The 21966-nt window shown below is 41.9% G+C and overlaps 2 protein-coding genes across 4 annotated transcripts in view; both read left to right on the top strand.

Moving 5' to 3' along the window:
* The window catches only part of LOC135205693 (protein sel-1 homolog 1-like), a 337811-nt gene that overhangs the window by 205287 nt on the left and 110558 nt on the right, over nucleotides 1-21966 (top strand). The gene's annotated exons all lie outside the window — the stretch shown is intronic.
* The window catches only part of LOC135205689 (tubulin-specific chaperone D-like), a 99286-nt gene that overhangs the window by 74119 nt on the left and 3201 nt on the right, over nucleotides 1-21966 (top strand). For all 3 annotated transcript variants that reach the window (XM_064236608.1, XM_064236606.1, XM_064236607.1), the window contains exons 19-21: nucleotides 15458-15653; nucleotides 19750-19935; nucleotides 21755-21937. In XM_064236608.1, the coding sequence (XP_064092678.1) occupies nucleotides 15458-15653; nucleotides 19750-19935; nucleotides 21755-21937 (565 nt within the window). The remainder of the gene's footprint in view (nucleotides 1-15457; nucleotides 15654-19749; nucleotides 19936-21754; nucleotides 21938-21966) is intronic.

The following is a 21966-nucleotide window of genomic DNA, read 5'->3' as shown; positions in this document are numbered from 1 at the left end:
TCCTCCTCCAGTGGCGCACTCATCTCCAGAATAAAACTCAGCAAGAATTAGAAGATGTCTCGGACTCTGAAGAAAATAAGGGGGCAGGTCTTACAGACTATAAGACATTGACAGCCCTCTTATTAAAAGAATTTGGAGAGTCCCTGAGTCCTGCTACCCCTCCTTCTCCTCGGTCTTTATTTTCAAGTACGAAGACTGCAAAGTCTTCCTCCTTCTTGAAGATGCCACCGACCATCTCAATGAAGAGGGCTTTGCAGTCTCTCAGAAATTGGCTTAAAACCAAGGAGGCGGCGGGAAAGACTGTGTTTACCTGTCCCCTTTCCAGGCTATCGGGAAGGAGAGGGATTTGGTACAGCACAGGAGAATCTACGGGACTTGCTCTTCCCTCATCTGCTGAAGCGGACTTCTCGACCTTGGTGGATTCGGCGTGGAGACACGCACTTCCATCGGCCAAAACAAGCTGGACAATGTCCGAAATGGACCATCTCCTGAAGGGAATATTCCATGTCTTGGAAGTTTTTAACTTCCTAGACTGGTCCCTTGGGGCTTTGGCCAAAAAGACGCAAGACCCTCAGTTTTTAGGGCCAGAAGTCTTGCATAGCGTTCTGGCCTGTATGGATAAGGCGGTGCAGGATGGATCGGCTGAAGTGGCATCCCTTTTCGGGGCAGGAGTATTGAAGAAGAGGTCTGTCTATGGTTCTTTTCTAACCAAGGCAGTCTCTCCAGTACAGAGGGCTTCTCTTTTATACGCCCCTCTGTCTAAACAATTGTTTCCTTCTCAGTTAGTGAGGGATATTTCCCACACGCTTACTGAGAAGGCAACACAAGATTTGCTGGTACAATCTGCTAAGAAACCTAGACCAGCTGCTCCTGTCGCAAAGAGGGAGCCAAGAACTGCCCAACAGCCCTTTCGAGGTAGAACTTCTAGCCGAGCCCCAAGGAAGAGAGGAGGGGAGAAAAGAGGAAGATCTTCTATCAGAGTCCCGAGAAAGAATCCTAAATGAGGTTCCAGTCCTCCAAGCACCAGTAGGGGCCAGGCTTCTGAGATTTTGAGAAGCATGGGCTTCAAGGAAAGCGGATTCTTGGTCCCTACAAGTTCTCAAGAAAGGATACCTCATCCCCTTCAGGAACAGACCTCCATTGACGACGACACCGAGGAAGCTGTCAGCGAGATACAAAGACCCTGTAAAAAGAGATGCCCTTCTCGGGTTGGTACAGCAGATGTTGGAGAAGGAGGCCATCAAGAGAGTACAGGATCCGCACTCTCGGGGCTTTTACAATCGCCTCTTTTTGGTGCCAAAAGCCTCGGGAGGGTGGAGGCCGGTCCTGGACGTGAGTGCATTGAACCACTTCGTGGAGAAGACGAAGTTCTCCATGGAGACATCCAATTTGGTCCTCTCTGCTCTCCGTCCAGGAGATTGGATGGTCTCCCTCGACCTTCAAGATGCTTACTTTCATGTCCCCCTGCATCATTCGTCGAAGAAATATCTTCGGTTCATGGTGCAGGGAAGGATTTATCAGTTCAGGGCTTTGTGCTTCGGCCTCTCGACAGCTCCTCAGGTGTTTACGGCGTTGATGAGGAACGTAGCAAGATGGCTACATCTGAAGGGGGTGAGGATATCGCTTTACTTAGACGACTGGCTTATAAGAGCACAGTCAAAACAACAGTGTTTGGAGGACTTGGAGATAACTCTGCAATTAGTCAGATCTCTCGGATTGCTCGTGAACCTCGGGAAATCTCACACGATCCCCAGCCAGACCATCGTCTATCTGGGGATTCGGATGGATTCTCGGGGTTTTCGAGCATATCCATCCCAAGAAAGGATTACGAAAGGGGTGGAAAAGATCTCGATCTTCCTAGAGAAAGAACGAAGCTCAGCAAGGGAATGGCTCAGTCTTCTGGGCACCCTTTCGTCGCTAGAGCAGTTTGTTTCTCTGGGGAGGCTGAATATGAGACCCTTGCAGTTCCATCTAAGAAGAAGTTGGAACAGGAAGAAGGGAGATCTTATGGATACCTTTCCCATAGAGGAGAGCATCAAACACCACTTGCGATGGTGGTTAGAACTGCTAAGAAGGAACGAAGGAGTGTCCTTGTCTCTTCAGAACCCTCACCTAGTGTTGTTCTCCGATGCGTCGGACACGGGATGGGGAGCAACACTAGGGACGAAGGAGGTGTCAGGCATCTGGATGGAAGAATAGAAGACCTGGCACATAAACGCAAAAGAACTCCTAGCCGTACACTTGGCACTGAGACATTTCGAGAACAAAGTCAGAGGCGTGGTGGTCCAGGTCAACTCGGACAACACCACGGCTCTGGCATATATCAGAAAACAAGGGGGGGACACTCTTTCTCCCTTTACGAGCTGGCAAGGGATCTATTGATCTGGACGGAGGAAAGAGGGATACGGCTCCTGACGAGGTTCGTTCAAGGAGGGAGAAACATAAGAGTGGACAGATTAAGCAGAAAGAACCAGGTCCTTCCAACAGAATGGACCCTTCATTCACAAGTCTGCCAGCAACTATGGTCTCTTTGGGGGAAGCCTCAAGTAGACCTATTTGCAACGTTCCTCTCCAGAAGGATGGAAAACTTTTGCTCGTTGGGGGACGATCCCAGAGCCCTGTCGATAGATGCCATGCTAATGAACTGGACGGGCATAGACGCGTATGTGTTTCCCCCATTCAAGATGCTGGGGGAAGTGATGAGGAAGTTCGTGTCCTTGTAAGGAATGAGGATGACATTGATCGCTCCTTATTGGCCTGCAAGAGAATGGTTCACAGAGGTACAGGAATGGATAGTGGACTTCCCTAGATCTCTTCCCGAAAGGACAGATTTGCTCAAACAACCCCACTTCGAGAGGTACCACAAAAACATCCACGCTCTCGCCCTGACTGCCTTTCGACTATCGAAAGACTGGTCAGAGCGAGAGGCTTTTCTCGCAAAGCTGCAAAAGCAATTGCTAGAGCAAGAAGGTCCTCAACCATGCGGATATACCAATCGAAGTGGGAAGTTTTCCGTAGATGGTGCAAGGCAAAGAAGCTGTCCTCCTCCGATACCTCTGTGACCGAAATTGCTGATTTTCTTTTATATTTACGAGAAGAATCTCAGCTTGCAGTGTCAACCATTAAAGGTTATAGAAGCATGTTGTCTGCTGTGTTCAGGAATAGGGGCCTGAACATAGAGAATGACAAAGATCTGCATGATTTAATTAGATCATTTGAGACGACAAAATCAAGAACTTCTCTCACCCCTAGTTGGAACCTAGATGTGGTTCTCAGATATCTAATGTCAGAGAGATTCGAACCTCCCGATAAAGCGTCTTTCAGAGACATAACAAGAAAATGTATTTTCCTAATAGCTCTCGCTACTGCGAAAAGAGTGAGTGAGTTGCAAGCTCTAGACTCGAGAGTGGGTTTTAAGGGGGACTCGGCTGTATTGTCTTTCAGGCCTTTGTTTTTAGCTAAAAACGAAAATCCCTCGAGACCTTGGCCTAGGACTTTTGAAGTAAAAGGGCTTTCTCAATTAGTGGGAAATGAGATGGAAAGAACATTATGCCCTGTGAGAGCTTTGAAGTTTTACTTGCAGAAGAAGAAGCAGTTGCAAGGCTGCAATCAAAGCCTCTGGTGTGCCGTTAAAGACCCGAGAAGATCAATGTCAAAAAATGCTTTAGCTTTTTTTTGTTAGAAATGTTATAACTGAGGCTCACATGAGTTGTGATAGTGAGTCATATAAGACATTAAGGGTTAAAGCACACGAGGTACGTTTAGTTGCTACATCATTATCGTTCAACAAGAACATGTCGATGAAGAACATCTTAGCAGCCACGTATTAGAGGTGTAACTCAGTGTTTGCCTCACATTACTGAAAAGATGTGAGGGTAACATACGAGAAATGCTTCTCTCTGGGACCTTATGTATCAGCGGATACAGTGCAGGGGAAAGGAGAGAAGACTAATCCTTAAATTTGTTTTTTGTCCTTATATTTTATATAGTGTGATTTTAAAATAATTTGGTGTTGAGTTCTTAGGTTGTTTGAAAGGTGTTTGGGGATAACACTTTTCAATCGTAAATACTAATCCACGGTTAGGATCGGGTGATCGGGATCAGTGTTGTACTCCTTTGTATGCCAATAGGCATAGGTATATTGTCATGTAAGTGGATAGGACCCCAGTGACAATTGCCATCAGGTTCTGTTGAGTAAGTGGATAAGACCCCATTGACAGTCCTTTCAAGAATTCTCAGCCATAGGGCACACCCTCGCTGAAGCTTTTGAGGCGAAGCAGACTTCTAAGCATAAGCTATGAAATCTTCCGCCTAAACAGGTAGGAACCAGGGTATTGTTAATTAACTTTTATTACCTACAACATATGTTGTTTACCTGTCTGGTCAGTAATTAGCTGTCTCTTACCCTCTGCCAAAGGTGCCAATCAGCTAAGTATATATCTGACAGGGAAGTTGAATGTATGAAAATGATATTGTTAATGTACAATAAAGTTTCATACATACTTACCTGGCAGATATATACGATTGTATGGCCCACCCAGCCTCCCCTCAGGAGACAGGTGGAAGAGAAAATCTGGCTCAAGAATGGTAATGGTTCCTATTCCTGCCACCCAGCGGCAGGCGGGTAGATCACCTGACCTACCTGTAGTGTGTGCCGCGAAATTTGAATTTCTGTCGGGGACGACGGAGTCTATAGCTAAGTATATATCTGCCAGGTAAGTATGTATGAAACTTTATTGTACAATAACAATATAATTTTTCCCATTGTATTATCTTTTTATTTTTTTGTGCATTGTTCACCCTTTGTTTCACTTTGATTAGTTATGTTTAGTTGTTAAGTATTTTGCTTACTATCGCTGTTGTTGCTAGTAATCAACTTTTATGCTTTTAAGTAAGGTCATGTGCCATGTGATTCCTTTAGGTTGGTTTATAATTTTTGTGTGGTTTACTCATTGTCACTGAGTTAACATGGGTGAAGTAAATGAACAAGAATCTGTGTAAGATACGATTAAAGATAATTCTACTTGCAGTATGTGAAACAGATGAACATAAATTTTACAACAAAAACTTACATACCTATACATTTTACAAATAATAACTTAGTTCATTACATCCTGTTAATCCCCTGTTGGTTTTTTAACAAAGGCTAGTTTTTTCCCTTTTTTTTTTTCCTTGGGTCAATTCCTGGGAACCAGCCCGAGAAGAGCCTTTGTTAGGCTCGGAGGTCTGGTTAAACTAATCTTTTATCTCATCCTATCATTAAGTTGGATGACTCCTTGTCAACACCTTAGCTGTGCCACTCTCCTACTTTGCCATTTTTGAGTCGAAATTTTTGCCATCCTTGGTGGTGGCTTAAGTTCATCCTGAACTTGGGTTTCCATACTTTTAATTTTGTATTTTTGTTTTAATGTATGTATGTATGTATGTGTAAAAGAAATAGACATTCCTAAGTCTCACTCCAGAGGATTAGAGTGAGTAACCATAGGCTAAATTTTGTCATGGGAGACCTGTTCCTGATAACTTTGTTTTTATTAGTTCTTGATCTTCCTAAATGTTTTTTACAGTGAGTTTTGTTTGGGGTTAATAAGTAGTGTAAGTATGAAGTAAACTCCTTCCTTTGTTAAATATTTTTTACCTCTGGGATATCATTATTTTCATTCAGCAATTTCAACTTTTGGTTTGACATGAATATTGTACTAAGTAGTATTAATTAATGAATAAGACAGTGTATGTGACTATTGCTTTCACTCGTTTTGTAGCGGTAGCAAGAGAAACAGGTGCAAGAGCGTGCAGTAGAGGAGTTGGCTTTCTCAGGGCATCTGGGTATTTTCTTGTTTGTGCGACCCAGCTTTGAGTATGCCTCAGTAGATATGCCATGGGTTAGTTACCAGGTAAGGTTGCAACCCTTTGATGGTGGTGGTGTATTCCCTTTCTGCCAGGAGCAGCAATTTCTTCCAAGCAGATGTGCAAGGGGCATAAAGAATTGGGGGTAGGTTATGGTATTATGTTGTGCAGAGGTTTAGAAAATATGCTCTAGAAGCATCAAGCTCATAGATTTGCAACCATTCCCTGGTCTCGCCTTCCTTACCCTGTCTGTTAAAAGAGTGCAGTTCATCAGACAACACCTAGATGTTAATTCTCCCTCAGTTTTTAGGCAGGCAAAACCAGGGGCAAGATGAAATAGCAGAACACAGCCCCCATTGACTGATGGGCTTTTATGTATACCATGACTCATCATCTTCCATACAAGTATTGGAGAGGCCCAGAAGCCCACTGCTGCTCACACTGTGATGAAATATTCCCTTATCCTCTGCCTCTGATCTGCACCTTTGCCCAATCACCTTTTTAGCTGCCATGTCTGGATGCTCTTGACTTTTCCCAATTTAGACTGCTCAGATGTGTTCAAGTGGAGAGCAAGCTGAGCTCACACACTGGGCCTTTTCTTGTAGAAAAATCTTTCAGGTTGGTGTCACTGGCTCAGTTTCATGCAGGGTGAGGCCATTTTATGAAAAATGGGTTTGTAGAAAAGCATTTTATTGTGAAAACATAATTCTTTGTGTTAATGGTAAAGCAACCGCATGCTTGGAAGTATCCTTATACATAATACATTCTTATATAGATTACCTTGTACCTCAGAATTTAGTGAGAATATTATCAGATGCATTTAGTCTGGTATTTTCATGAACACTTTAACCTATATACAGGCAGTCCCTGGTTTATGATGAGGGTTCCATTCCCACACCACATTGTAAGCCAAAATTCGTTGTAACCCGAAATATTGTTTAAAATTGTAAGAAAAACCTTACATTTAATCCTTTGGGTGTCTCGTAAATGACATAAACTGCATTATTGTTGAGTTTTTCATCAAAAAACCACCAAACATTGACCATTCTGCACTTTTGGAGTCATATTTCTTCCGTTGGATTGGCGTCGTAAACCCGTAACATGCGTCGTAACCTGGGAAATAATTTTTTATGAATATATTTGAAAAGCATCGTAAGCTCGGAACATTTAAGCCGAGCCCATCATAACCCAGGGACTGCCTGTATTACTAAGTAATTTTATTTTAAATTAAAACTTGTGTGGTTTCCTTAGAGAAGCTATATTAGTTGCAGCCCATCAGAATACAGGTCTGCAGTTAATATACTGACTGCATTCTTGCATATGTTACCTCCTTCCTCAAGAGGAGGAAAGAAGTAAGCTTACCTGATCAAGGCATTTTGGTAGCATAGCCTTAGAGCAGTAAGGCACTGAGATGACATCCGTTCTCTCTCTCTCTCTCTCAATTTTTCACAATTACCTAAGGCAATTAAATCAGACTCGTGAACTACAAAAATACATTTATTTAAGAGCAAAGCATTAACTAAATAAGTCAGGTTCGTTAACAAATTGATTAACTGAAAGGTAAAGTTCAAGGATCCAAATAACTCAGATAACCCAGGGGATTGAACTAAACCCATCCACCCCTTTCTCTACAATAACCAACATTAGTTTAGTCATAAAACTAGAAAAGTCATAGTACACCAAAACCACGGGGCATTTAACTTCCCACTTCTAAACAGGCCAGATCCGCCAAGAGAAGATAGGGAAAAACATCAACATAAGCAAAAAAAAAGAAAAAAAATCAAAATGACATAAATTAAAGGTCAAATGGAACAGGACATCTTTGAAACAAATATTCAAAATACAAAGTCAAGCCACACTTTGGCTAAAAAAATAAGTATGCTTACCCATTCAAGACTAATCACACACACTAATTAAAAATACAATCAAAGGCGCCATCTTGGCCCTTTGCCGACTTTGTATCATTCTCTATCTTAGCTAACTTACTCTCTCATTATGTAGGGAAATAGCTCGCACATACGCAAACATGAATTCACTCACAAGACGCTCCCAGATAAGTGTCGTCACTGATTTCGTCATAAGTTCATGACGTAATATATAGATCATTGTCATGCCCAAGAATCTGCACAAAACCTGATTCAGAAAGCATATCTGCTTCCACTCATGCACACACAGGACGTGGTCTATTCTGCTTAGGCAGCGACCACCCAAGGAAGTTGTGTCAGCATTTCGAAGCTGCATTATATCCGCTCATCATTTCACATTTTGTTCATGAAACTTACCTGTCAGATATATATATAGCTGTATTTTTCCGAATCCGACAGAAATTTAAACACTTACGACACACGCAGTGGGAGTCAGGTGGTTAGTACCCATTCCCGCCGCTGGGAGGCGGGTATCAGGAAACATTCCCATTTTCTATTCATAATTTTTCTGTCGCCGGTGCTGAAAACCCCTGTTTGCAGCACCTCCATCCAGATTTTGGAAACTTACTAGCTACTTGAGTATCCCTTTTGGTTTTTTCTTTGGTATCTGAATTGGATCGGTGGCTTGGCACACGTTGACTTTGGATTGATTTGAATTTGGTATTGATTTTTCTTTGATCAAGATGTCAGGGTCTAGTTCTGCTAGCGCTAGATTTTGTTCTATGTCCGAATGTAGAGGTAGGCTACTGAAAGCTTCAGTAGACCCACATTCTGTTTGTAAAGTTTGCAGGGGAATGAATGTACGTTTGAAAGTCGTTGTAAGGAGTGTGAAAGATTAACAGAGTCGGAATGGAAGGCGTATGAAACCTATCTTAAGAAACTTGAGCGAGATAGGTTAAGGAGGTCTTCCTCCAGGAGTGTTTCAGGTAGGCAAGATTTTAATGATTCTCCTGCTAACCCTCCTTCTGTAGATTATGCTCCTACCCCTGTAGTGTTGCCTCCGGCCCCTGAAACAGTGTCGGTAGAAGGTAATACTTTATCGCTAATTCTTGAATCGATTCGTAACTTAGAATCAAAAGTGTTAGCTCTGGAGAGCAAAAGTGAAGAGAAGTGCAGTGAAAGTGCCCCTTGTGTAGTGGAGGGTGCGTCAGATTGGCCTCATTCCGCCTCTAGACCTAGACCTCTGCTTGACTCCCAGATTACGGGGAGAGAGCATGTCGAAAGTCGAAGGAGGGTTACGAGGAACCCCCACCAATCTGGCGTGCCTTCGGCAGCTTCTGACGAACCTACCCAGACTGCAAGGATAAGCGTACGCGTGCACGTCTTCTCAAGGAGTGCTTTTCTTCTTCTGAAGCTTCCTCCCCGCGCAAGGGGTGGAGCTCTCAGTAGCATCACGTCCGCTGAAAAGGACGGCTCGCGTTCGGGACGCTTCACGTCCAAGTTGTTCTCCGGAACTTTGCTCGTCGCCTGATAGTGCGTTTGCTGCTTTTCCTCCGCAGAAGAAGCGTAAGGATTATTCGGAGGCGGAGTCTTTCCTAGATGTTTCTTTCGAGCGCCGCAGTCGCTCTAAGGTGCGTGAAGTGGCGGTTCCTGGGAGTAGGAAGAAGGCGTCCCCTCGCCACTCGCCTGCTCACAGGATCAGCCCCTCCCCAGAAAAAGAGGCTTCACCTACAACCAAGATTCTCCAGTCTCTTCAGCAGCAACTTCAAGATGTTTTTTCTTCGAGAGAGACTGTTCCACGTCGCCGTAAGAAGGATGACAATCTTCCTGTGAAGAGGTCGAGGCGTTCTCCCTCTCCCTCTCCTCGCTCGTCTCTCTCTCCGTTTGAGTCTCCCTCTAGAGTTCGTTCTGCTCCCCAGCAACTTTCTAGAGGAGGCGAGAAATTTGTTTCTCGCTCTCGTGAAGCGGTTGTTTCCGCTGCTACGAAACTTGTTGATAAGAAGCGCGTTTCTTTAGATGCCGAGCGCGCTTCTGTGAAAGTCAAGCGCGCTTTAGTGGACGCCGAGCGTGATTCGGTGCAAGGTAAGCGAGCGCCAGTGGACGCTCGGCGCGCGCCAGTGGACGCTCAGCGCGCGCCAGTGGACGCCAGGTGTACACCTGTTGCGGTCGAGCGCGCTTCAGTCGGCGCCAGTAGATTGGCTTCGGACGCCAAGCGCGCGCCTACGGACGTCAGTTTTCCACCTCCGCAAGCGCAAGCGGAAGCGGGAACTCTTCCTGTTCGCCGCTCTTTCTCTTTTGAGAAAGCTCGTGACTCTTCTTTACTTCCTCCGCTGCTACGAAATTTGTTGATAAGAAGCGCGTTTCTTTAGATGCCGAGCGCGCTTCTGTGAAAGTCAAGCGCGCCCTTTAGTGGAGCGTCCGAGCGTGATTTCGGTGCAAGGTAAGCGAGCGCCAGTGGACGCTCAGCGCGTTTTAGTGGACGCTCGGCGCGCGCCAGTGGACGCCAGGTGTACACCTGTTGCGGTCGAGCGCGCTTCAGTCGGCGCCAGTAGATTGGCTTCGGACGCCAAGCGCGCGCCTACGGACGTCAGTTTTCCACCTCCGCAAGCGCAAGCGGAAGCGGGAACTCTTCCTGTTCGCCGCTCTTTCTCTTTTGAGAAAGCTCGTGACTCTTCTTTACTTCCTCCGACTTCTCCAGTGTCTGAAGAGGAAATTAGTGACGCTTTCGTCGAAGTGGACGAAGAACAGCAGTTGGCTCCAGTTTAGACGGACTACAAGGTTTTGACTCGTTTGCTACAGTCAGTCTTTGCAGACACTTTCCAACCTGAAGCTCCACGTACTCCTCCCTCTCAGTTTTCGTCATCCAAAGCTACTAAGATCTCGGGCTTTGTGAAAATGAAGAAGTCGCTTTCTACGAAGCAAGCTTTTCGAAAGGTCCATGATTGGATGGAAAAGAGGAAAGCTTCAGGCAAGACTTCTTTCGCTTTACCACCTTCAAGACTTTGTGGCAAAGCTGGTATGTGGTATGAGACGGGAGAAAACGTCGGAGTTAAGCTTCCAGCCTCAGCTCAAGGAGATTTCGGTTGGTAGTATTGTGGATGCCGCCAGAAGATCTTTTCTGTCTTCCTCTAAGGTCTCTTGGACGCATAGTGAGTTAGACTTTCACCTTAAAGGCCTCTTCAGGACACTAGAGGTCTTTAATTTTCTTGACTGGTGCCTAGGAGTATTGGATGGGCCCAGGGGGTCCAGGAGGTTCTGCTTTTTACCATCAGTCTGGGGGAGCTGTCCAGTGTATTGTCTTGCATGGACAAGGCCGTCAGGGATGGTTCTGAGGAATTGGCTGCTCATTTCAGCACGGGACTGCTTAAGAAGAGAGCACTTTTTTGCAATTTTACTGCAAAGTCGGTCTCACCAGTGCAAAAAGCGGATCTTCTTTTCGCTCCTTTCTCAGAACATCTCTTCCCCCAGTCTATGGTAAAGGACATAGCTGCCAGTCTCCAGGAGAAAGCAACCCAAGACCTTCTGGCACAGTCTTCTAGGAAGCCTACTACTACTTCGTCTTCTGGGTCCTCTGCTTTGAAGAAATCGAAGCCCTTTCGATCTGCTTCTTCCTCGAAGCCAGCCCCTCGAGGAAGAGGCTCTTTCAGAGGCAAGACTCCCGCTCCTTCCAAGAGCAAGAAGTGAGAGGGAAGTCCTTCAGCCACCGGTAGGAGCCAGACTTCTACATTTCGCGAAAGCATGGGAAGAGAGAGGTGCCGACGCTTGGTCTCTGGACATCGTCAAGAAGGGGTACAGAATTCCTTTCCTGATGTTACCCCCAGCTGTCTTCGACACCAAAGGATTTGTCTCCTTCGTATCAGGGAGAAAAGCAGAAAGAAATGCTTCACGATCTATAGATCAAATGATCGAGAAGCAGGCGGTGGAACAGGTCTTCGACCGGAGTTCTCCGGGGTTTTACAACCGTCTGTTCCTAGTGCCGAAGCAGTCAGGGGGGTGGCGCCCCGTTCTGGTATGTTAGCAGTCTAAATCGCTTCGTTACCAAGCAGAAGTTCAAGATGGAGACACCTCAATCCGTGCTTGCAGCCTTAAGACCAGGGGATTGGATGGTCTCTTTAGACCTTCAGGACGCATACTTTCACGTCCCCATCCATCCCCGATCAAGGAAATACCTGCGGTTTGTCCTGAAAGGGAAGGTTTTTCAATTCAGGGCACTCTGCTTCGGTCTCAGCACGGCGCCGATGGTGTTCACGTTCTTATGAAGAACGTTGCGAGGTGGCTCCATCTTGCGGAAATAAGGATCTCTCTCTACCTAGACGACTGGCTTATTCGAGCCTCATCGCAAGACGGTGTCTGAAGGACCTTCACACGACTCTGTCGTTAGCGAGGTCCCTGGGACTTCTGGTGAATCTCGAAAAGTCGCATCTGACTCCTTCTCAATCCTTAGTCTATCTGGGGATTCAGATGGACTCAGTGGCTTTTCGGGCTTTTTTTTCCGTCCCAGGGGCAACAACTTCAATGCCTAGCCAAAGTGTCAGCCTTTCTAGGGAAGGAAACATGCTCGGTGAGGGAATGGATGAGTCTGCTGGGGACCATTTCCTCACTGGAGAAGTTTGTTTCTCTGGGAAGGTTGCACCTCCGACCACTTCAGTTCTTCCTCTCAAGCAATTGGTCACGCAAACAGGATCTAGAAGAGGTCTTGTTTTTAACGGAAGAAGTGAAAAAGCACCTCAAATGGTGGTTGGATCCAAAGAAGCTTGCGGAAGGACTTTCGCTACAAGCTTCGGAACCCCAGACCTAGTGGTTGTTCTCCGACGCGTCCTCCACGGGTTGGGGAGCAACACTGGGAGGGAGAGAAGTGTCAGGCACCTGGAGAGGGGAACAGGTGTCCTGGCACATCAATCTAAAAGAACTTTCAGCGGTTTACCTTGCTCTAGGTTCTTCCAAGAGGAAGTCTCCAACAAAGTGGTTCAGATAAACTCGGACAACACCACAGCCTTGGCATACCTCAGGAAACAGGGGGGAACTCACTCTCCTTCTCTGTTCGCCATCGCGAAGAATATCCTGATTTGGGCGAAGTCGCAAAAAACGTCATGATTCTGACAAGATTTGTGTCAGGCGTGGAAAACCGTGCGAGCGGACCTTCTCAGTCGGCAAGGACAGCTTCTGCCGACGGAATGGACCCTTCATCAGGAAGTATGCCAGGCGCTATGGAAGCTGTGGGGACGTCCTCATGTGGACGTTTTCGCAACTTCCCGAACGAAGAGACTTCCGCTGTATTGCTCCCCAGTTCTGGACCCGGGAGCAGTGGCAGTAGACGCCCTACTGTGGAATTGGTCGGGACTAGACATTTACGCTTTCCCCCATTCAAATCCTCGGGGAAGTAATGAGGAAGTTCGCTGCATCAGAAGGAGCGAGAATGACCCTCATCGCCCCCTTCTGGCCAGCGGTCGACTGGTTCACGGAGGTGATGTCCTTCCTAGTAGACTTTCCAAGGACTCTGCCCCTAGGAAAGATATCTACTCAGCCAGCCCCACTTCGAGAGGTACCACAAAAACCTCCCCGCTCTGAGTCTGACTGCGTTCAGACTATCAAGAAGTTGGCCAGAGCGAGGGGTTTTTCAAGACCTGTGGCAACGGCGATTGCCACCGCAAGGAGGCCCTCCTCAATCGCAGTTTACCAATCAAAGTGGCTGTCTTTAGAAGCTGGTGCAGAAGGAAGGGCATTTCCTCCACCTCAACCTCTGTGAGCCAGATAGCAGATTTCCTTCTTCACCTTAGGAAAGAAGCGAAACTAGCCGTTCCCACGATTAAAGGCTACAGAAGCGTGCTTTCTGTGGTCTTCAGGCATAGAGGACTCGACTTAGCGAATGATAGAGACATTCATGATCTCATTAGATCATTTGAGACTGTGAAAGTTCTCCAACCGAAAGTACCATCGTGGAACTTAGACGTGGTACTTGAGTTTCTCATGTCGAGTCAATTTGAACCGCTCCATTTAGCCTCGCTTAGGAATCTTACTAAGAAGACCATTTTCCTAACCGCTCTGGCGGACGGCGAAGAGGGTTAGCGAAATTCAAGTCATAAGCAAGCATATTGGGTTCAAGGATCATAGTGCAGTTTGTTCTTAAGTCCTACGTCTTAGGCAAAGAACGAGAACCCTTCCAACCCTTGGCCGAGGACGTTCGAGATCAAAGGGTTGTCGGAGCTAGTGGGACCTGAAGCTGAGAGAGTCCTGTGTCCTGTCAGGGCTCTCAAGTTTTATTTGCAGAGAACCAGAGCATGCAGAGGTTCTTCGGAGAACTTGTGGTGCTCTGTGAAAAAACCAGATCTTCCGATGTCGAAGAATGCACTTGGCGTTCTTCTTAAGAAGTACGGTTAAGGAAAGCCCATGAAAAGTGTAGTGAAAGTGACATGGAGCTTCTGAAAGTGAAAGCCCACGAGTTGAGGGCTATTGCTACTTCGGTGGCTTTTCACAAAAATATGGCAATCAAAGATATTTTGGGCGCCACTTATTGGCGAAGCAATTCGGTGTTCGCTTCACACTACCTGCGGGAGGTGAAAGCAACATACGAAAATTGTTACTCGCTCGGACCATACGTCGCTGCAGACACTGTTTTGGGGGCAGGAGGTAGCGCTCATCGTATCCTTTAATGGTTTAGGGGAGTTTTTAACTTGTGTTATGGTTGTGGGGTTGACCGCCTGCGGCGGATCTCCCTTCCATTAGCTTAGTCTATGTGGGATACTTTTGGTAGGCTACGCCAGGTGGTTTGGTTTTACTTCGTTGCCCTCATTTGTATGGTCAATGGTCTAGTCACGTCGTGGTCTCGCCCCTGTTGACAGATCATCTGGAGTGCACCAGCTTTATAGGTCTCTACCTTGCTGGCAACTCTAGTAGCACAAGCAGACTTACGCGGCAGTAACCACGAAGTCAGCTATGCTAACAGGTAAGGAACCAAGATATCAATTATCTGCATATATATGTTTCCTAAAATCTTCTATTCTGTCTACTCCCACCACCAAAGGTGGGATTCAGCTATATATATATCTGACAGGTGAGTTTCATGAACAAAATGATATTGTAATGATACAATTAAGTTTGTTCATACTTACCTGGCAGATATATATAATCAAGTACCCACCCACCTCCCCTCAGGAGACAGTGGAAATAAAAATTATGAATAGAAAATGGGAATGTTTCCTGATACCCGCCTCCCAGCGGCGGGAATGGGTACTAACCACCTGACTCCCACTGCGTGTGTCGTAAGTGTTTAAATTTCTGTCGGATTCGGAAAAATACAGCTATATATATATCTGCCAGGTAAGTATGAACAAACTTAATTGTATCATTACAATATCATATTTACATTGGCAACCAAAACTAAAGTGGTTACCTCATGAGGTATGGGTTGGTCATCCATTCTCATTGCATTAAACCAGTTAAGGTAGATTGCTTTTTGAATCATAAAATATAGAACGTGTCATATTTAGATACAATAGACCTCTGGGGTGTAACTTTTAAGGAGAATTACTTATTTTGTTAAAATCATGTAACAAGATTTAGGTAATAAGTTTTAAGGTTTTTCATCCCATCCTTATTTTTTTTATTAATAAATGAGCATTCAAAACCTAGAACACCCATAGTCAATTTTTCTTAACATTTATGTCGTGTACTATTGCTAATGGTTTCGTTATTTATACTATTAGAGCAATTCACATAAGGTAACTAAATGTTTACAATTCTCATTTCAGCTCTCCAAAACTTCCTCATATTCCAAACTGCACCGAGTTAGAAAAGATATTTCCAAAGGACGAATGTGTCAACATGAATTGGGCAGCAGAGCGGTCCACATTCAGGTTGTTCGTTGAACTCGTTGACCTTCCGGCTTACCGATTTAGGGTACTTCTTGGAGTAACTTACTCTGCAGGAGGAATTTCAGCCAATTTGGTATGTTTTTTTTTTATGAACCTGAGGGATTTGTGCTTTTTTCAGCATCCATTAAAGAGTTCTGTATGAGTACGTATGTTAAGATCATGAGATCTGTTGTATTGTTTCACAAGGAAATCATAACCTGAAATATTTCCGTTTCCAGTTTTTTATGCATTTGTTTCATTTAGACACTTCATTATTGTTTCATGTAGAAACGTCATTATTTACTATTATCATAATAATACAGGCAGTCTTCGACTTAACTAGATACCTATTCTTATAGTAAGTCCCGTGACTTGTCTGCTGTGCCATAACTAGATACCTATTCTTGATAAATGTAATTGAAAGAGCACCATAAGATCAGAACGTCAGAAGCCAGTGCCACCGTAACTCAGGGGCTCTCTATGATATAGTAATGATGATTATAATTATTACTTAAGTTCACAGTCTTGTAGAACAGACCAAAGTGTTATAAATGGAAAGAAGTGGAATATATCTATATCATGGATATAATCTAAATAGTATAGATAACACGATTATTATAACTTAGCAAATTAAAATGTAAGAGAATGATATCAAATTATGCAAATAGAATTAAATAAATAAGGAAGGTAAACCTTCAAGCAAGTAACCCAAAAGTTCTGTAGGCCATGTTACATCCTGAACCTTGGGAATATTGGCCGTGTTATGGGCACTACAGTGGTCCCCCCGTATTCGCGGGGGATGCGTTTATGGGCACTACAGTGGTCCCCCCGTATTTGCGGGGGATGCGTACCAGACCCCCCCGCGAATGTTTGGAACCCCCCTCTAAAAATGCTCATAAACTATCCTGGACATGCAAACACCAAAGTATCCCTTAAAGACCATCCTTCATCAAATATACATAAAATATCCTATTATGGTTCATATTAATCTTTGAAATATTATTAATATTCTTTTAAAGTAAATCTTACATTTTATGTTTATACATAAATACATACTATGTACGTACTGAATGACTTAGTTACGTATGTGAAAATAATTCAGTCCCCCCATAAGTATTCGGTCATGCACGTTTTCTTTCATACTATTACTATTTGAGACATCCATTTTCTTTTTACAAGGGAACAATGGAATGTGAAATCACAAATACCAAATGTCTACTTAAAGTATTATCCTGCATCAAATATACCATTGAATTGGTATTATTAATATAATTTTAAAGTAATCTTAAACATTTTACCATTAGAAATATGTAAACAGCCAATAGCAGAGAGAGAGAGAGAGAGAATGTTATTGTTACTGTTTAATCTCATTAAACGTAATATTATTTGTAAACTAGTACTGTATATTATTATTTTACCATAAAATGTAGTAATGTCCTTAAAGATATACTTATACATACACTTCCAGCCCAAACAGAGGGCGAGAGTTACCACTAGCGCATGCTAGTATCTCGTGTGGAGAGAGAGAGAGAGAGAGAGAGGGTTGTCCTTATTTAAAAGAGTGAAATGGATAGATTATTGTACTTCTTTAAAATACTATCACATGTGAATTTTGAGATTAGTTATATTATTATTATTATTATTATTATTATTATGCGAAAATATTAATAAACATACACATGTACCATAGAAATTATCTCATATATATCAGTAAAAGAGAAAGAGAGAGAGAATCTCAATGATCCGTAGATGGCAACACTGGATTTGACAGTTGGAACCCAGCCAACAAAGCTGGCTACGTAAAACAAAGAACGGGGTTACATAATTCTTTTATTTATAAACTAAAATCTTGCTAATTCACTATAGTATTTTCTTTAATGAATTTATATTATTGCTGTTTACATTAATATTAATATTTGAAAATTAGTAAATCATCATCCAAAAAACATACATCGCTTTAAGAGAGAGAGAGAGAGAGATTATCGTAGTATTTGTAAAATACTTTCACATATGATTTTTGTAATTACAGTTATTATTATTATTATTATTATTATTATATTATTTGAAAATATTAATAAACATATTACGCATATATGTACCATAAAAATCTCTCATCTCAGTAGAGAGAGAGAGAGAGAGGGGAGAGAGAGAGAGAGAGAGAGAGAGAGGAGAGAGAGAGAGAGAGAGAGGGGGGGAGGGGGTGGAAATTTCATGCCCACTTGATGACATCAACAAATCAGCTCCTTCCCCCCTCCGGTCACTTGATACGTATATCTGAGTTTTTTTTTAGAAAGAATCTGACTGGGATTTCCTTCATTCTTCCATAATTTTTTTAATTTATAAGCTAAAATCTTACTAATTCACTATGGTATTTTCTTTAATGAATTGATTTATTGCTGTATAAATAAATATATTTGAAAATAGTAAATCATTTATTTATCATACAAAAAAACATACATCTTTGTAGTAGAGAGAGAGAGAGAGAATTATTATTTTTATTATGTGATATTTAAATTTATTAAACTTACTAATACAGTATTAATCAAAATTAATATTTGAAAATTAGTAAATCGTTTTTGTATCATAAAAATGTATTTAGTCACAAAAATAAATATCAAAATACGCTAATTAATGATTATTTTCATTGGAAAATTCCGCGAATAGGCGAGTCCGTCCGCGAATAATTTCTAGATAGGTTCCAAAGAAAAATCCGCGAATCCGGAGAATGCGAATACGGGGGGAACACTGTACTTGGGTGAAAAGAAAATTTTAAAAAGTAAAAAAATTAGTAAATATTCATGACTTGGTCTGTAAGTTCCCAGCTGCTTTGCTTTCTATCTTTAACTTCTCACATATTGTCTTTAGTTAAATTGAATCGAATATAGAATTTAGGCCAAAGGCCAATCACTGAGATCTATGAGGTCATTCAGCACTGAAATAGAAATTGGCAGTACATAAAAGGTCTGAAAGGTGTAACAGAAGGAAGTCCTCACATATGCGCTATGAAACAATTGTTAGGAGATAGTGGAAAGTAAGATGTAAGAAAGAGAATATGAAAGGAGGTACAGTAAAAGGAATGGAAGGGGTTGCAGCTAAGGGCCGAAGGCATGATGCACAGAACCTTCATAGTAATGCCTACAGTTCATTGCATAAGGTGCACTGATGACACTAGCCCCCTATGGGGATATTATCTTTAGTCTCTTCCAACTTACTTAACATTTTCATCCCATTTTCACATCTTGTTTGAGAACAAGAATTAGTCCAGCCTTATGAAAGTTAAGAAATGACTTGTTAGCTTGGTTAAACTGTATGGAAACAGAAGTGGGTCCTCAATATCAATAATAATTTGCATAATTTTTTCTCCTGGTACCACAGTTTGTTTCACTGGATGGTGATCGTTTAGCCAGCCAGTGTGCAAACACTTATGACCATGCCAAAGTCTTGTAAATGAGTACTCTCTACCACAATACTTTATTTATTTGTTAATATGTTTTAATCAATAACTATGCAATTTAATTTGTAAGTCTATAAAATCTTAATTATTATTACATATTCAGTTCTGTACGTAAAGTATCATCTCTTTGTATGGCACACTGCACTTTTTCTGCCTTATATACCTGGTTTTAGATATTTCTCCCTACCTTTTTCTGTTAACTGCCCCATAAAATTATCAAAGCAAATAAAATATGATTAATAATGAGTGCAGTACATTTAAGTGTTTCCAGATAAAGCTAGCTCATTGAATAAGAAATTTTTACTGGACATGCATTTCTGTCATTTATTTTGTACCGATTCATAGGTATCATACCAGTGACATTATGGTTATGAAACATCTTACTTGAAAGTAGCATGTTACTGTGCACAAGGTAGTTTCTGAGTGACAGGATATTTGTGTAACATCATTTTCACTCAAATTTTTCTGATCATTAAGTGAAATTTCACAATGCAAACTTTGGGTTCATATAATGGTAACTAAATTTACTGGTTCATTTAAACTATAATGTATTCAGTCAGATGCTAGAGAACACATCTTCATAAAACAATGCAAATTGATGAAGGAAAAATGAGCGAGTGCTTTTCAGTATTAATAATTAAAAATCCATAGTGTTTTCATATTATTTTTTGGTTGGTTTGCCAAATTATTTAGTCCCACAGTGTGCTTTCAGAATAACTTTCATTTTTATTTTCAGTCAAGGTTCACGAGTGAAGCAATCCACATGTATTTGAATAGCCGAGCAGAAAGCATATCAGGCCTCTCTGCCTTCCTGGAAACACTCCTGCAAATATTTGCCAATCACCAAAAAGTAGACCGAATAACATTACCTCTTATTAAGATGCTTGGGGATTTGCTCAGCTCTTCTGTTGTTTTAGATACAGTAAGTTATTATATTTCATGCAAGTTCTGATTTTTTTAACAAACTTCTTTGAAGTTTAAACTTTCTATGTCAACTACAAACATTTTTTCATTTTGGTTTATAAGGAAGAGTGCAGTTTCACAAAGGACAAATATTTTATTTTAATTTTTAGTTTAACATATTATGCTTCAATAACTTTTACAGTATTGACAGTGATGGAGCAGATATTTACAAAAAAAATATTTCAAAATGCTAATTAATATTTTTTCCAGATTCATGTCAATATTTCTCAGCTTTTGTGCTTTATCAGATAAAAATTTTGCTGGCTACCATGGGTGGTTATTAGGGTTATGAACCTGATGTAGATTGGATTCTGACTTCCATGCTGGTGTAGCTGTACAGCAAGAAACAAATTTCTTACCAGAACAGATTTTATTTGTCTGTGCTATGACTTCTGTTACAGTATGCAGTTCATTAAGCAGTTTCAAGTGTACTTTAGTATGCCTTTAGCATAATTTTGATTTTGTACAATGCACCAGCATCGAGATGATCTGTTGTTGGAAAAATCGAGCTCCTTTGGATTTTCAAGCTCCTTAGGTGCTGTTGTTTATGTTTTTATTTTCATGGAGGGTTGGGAGATAGGCAACAGAAAATGGAGCCGAGAATTGAGCATTAACACCAATGGAGAAGGAAGTATAATGCTGGGTTGTAGGCAGTCCAAGTTCTTGAGGTCATCAGTATGATGGTGAATCTGTAAACATGTGAACAGAGGCACCATGTCAGGATAATATTCTTTGATATCTCCTCAGGGCCTAAATTGGCTTCAAGTACAAAATATGCCAACACTTGCAAGTTTCAAAATCAAAATTAGCCCTTGCATATTTGCAAGTCTAGCAGCGGACTCTGGTATGACAAGTTTTCTTTGTCTTTTATTTCAGAGGTATTCCCCCTCAGTGTAACTTGATTGTACTTTGTAATTGTTTCTGCTGTAGCAGAGGGGCAGGTAATTACAAAGGTACCACCTCATTTATTTGCTTGTTTTACTTCAAACGTTATCCCATTTAGAACCATTGTGATACTTTTTTTGTATAATGTGTTCATCAGTTTTATTAAGTAGTGACCTTCCTTGTTTTTTCTTCTATTGGGGGAAGCTCATTGCTGAATGTTAGAACTTACATACATTGAGCAATGTCATAAATTTTAGACACTTTAGCAACCTTCAGTGTCAGAGAACTTACATATAATGAGCAATTTCATACATTAAAAAGATACTACTAGTCGACACTCATGTACTAATCCCTAGTTATTATTGTTTTTCTAGCAAAGTTTCATCCAAGTCCTCAAAATTCAGCATACAACTAGTTCCCATACACCACTAATGATATTCCAGCTATATCTTGCTAATATACAAATTACTGAGCTTGTTATCCATCATTTTGGAAGAAAATGTCATTTCCATCTCCTCAATATGTTATCACATGTAAAAAAGGCTATGTATGTGAACACAAGCTTTGTCAATTTTAATATCTTTGAATACTTAAGCATTGAAGAATGAGTTACTCTACCAAAATAATCATCATCTAGATGACTGGTATCTAGTGACTCTCCTAGGGACAGAGCACCCTCATTCCAATAACTTCTCAGTTAAGGCAATTGTGGATGACTCGCCTTCAGGTAATGAAAAAATGTATGTTAAAGGCAATTGTGGATGACTCGCCTTCAGGTAATGAAAAAATGTATGTTAAAGTAGGTATTAACATAGAGATAGTAGGGATTCATATCAACATGTTACAAATAGCAAAAAGGTTTGATTCAATTTGACTCTCATTCTTCATCACAGGTATTGGAACAAAACAATGCGTTTACATTGAGAATCATAACACTACTGAAAAAAGAATGTTTCCGGTCAGCAGACTACCATAAACTAGTCGGTGTAGTAGCTGTGTTTTGTGAATTACTGAGAATCGAAGGCCCATCTATCAAACCATGTCTTACTCAGCTGTCACTCTTTTTGGGGTATCAGGTAAGATGATATTTTATATTTTTTAAAGT

Source organism: Macrobrachium nipponense, chromosome 24, assembly GCF_015104395.2.
Source record: "Macrobrachium nipponense isolate FS-2020 chromosome 24, ASM1510439v2, whole genome shotgun sequence".
NCBI classification, from domain to species: domain Eukaryota; kingdom Metazoa; phylum Arthropoda; class Malacostraca; order Decapoda; family Palaemonidae; genus Macrobrachium; species Macrobrachium nipponense.
Note: the sequence above shows the minus strand (reverse complement) of the source record. Positions and strands in the feature narration are given on the sequence as shown.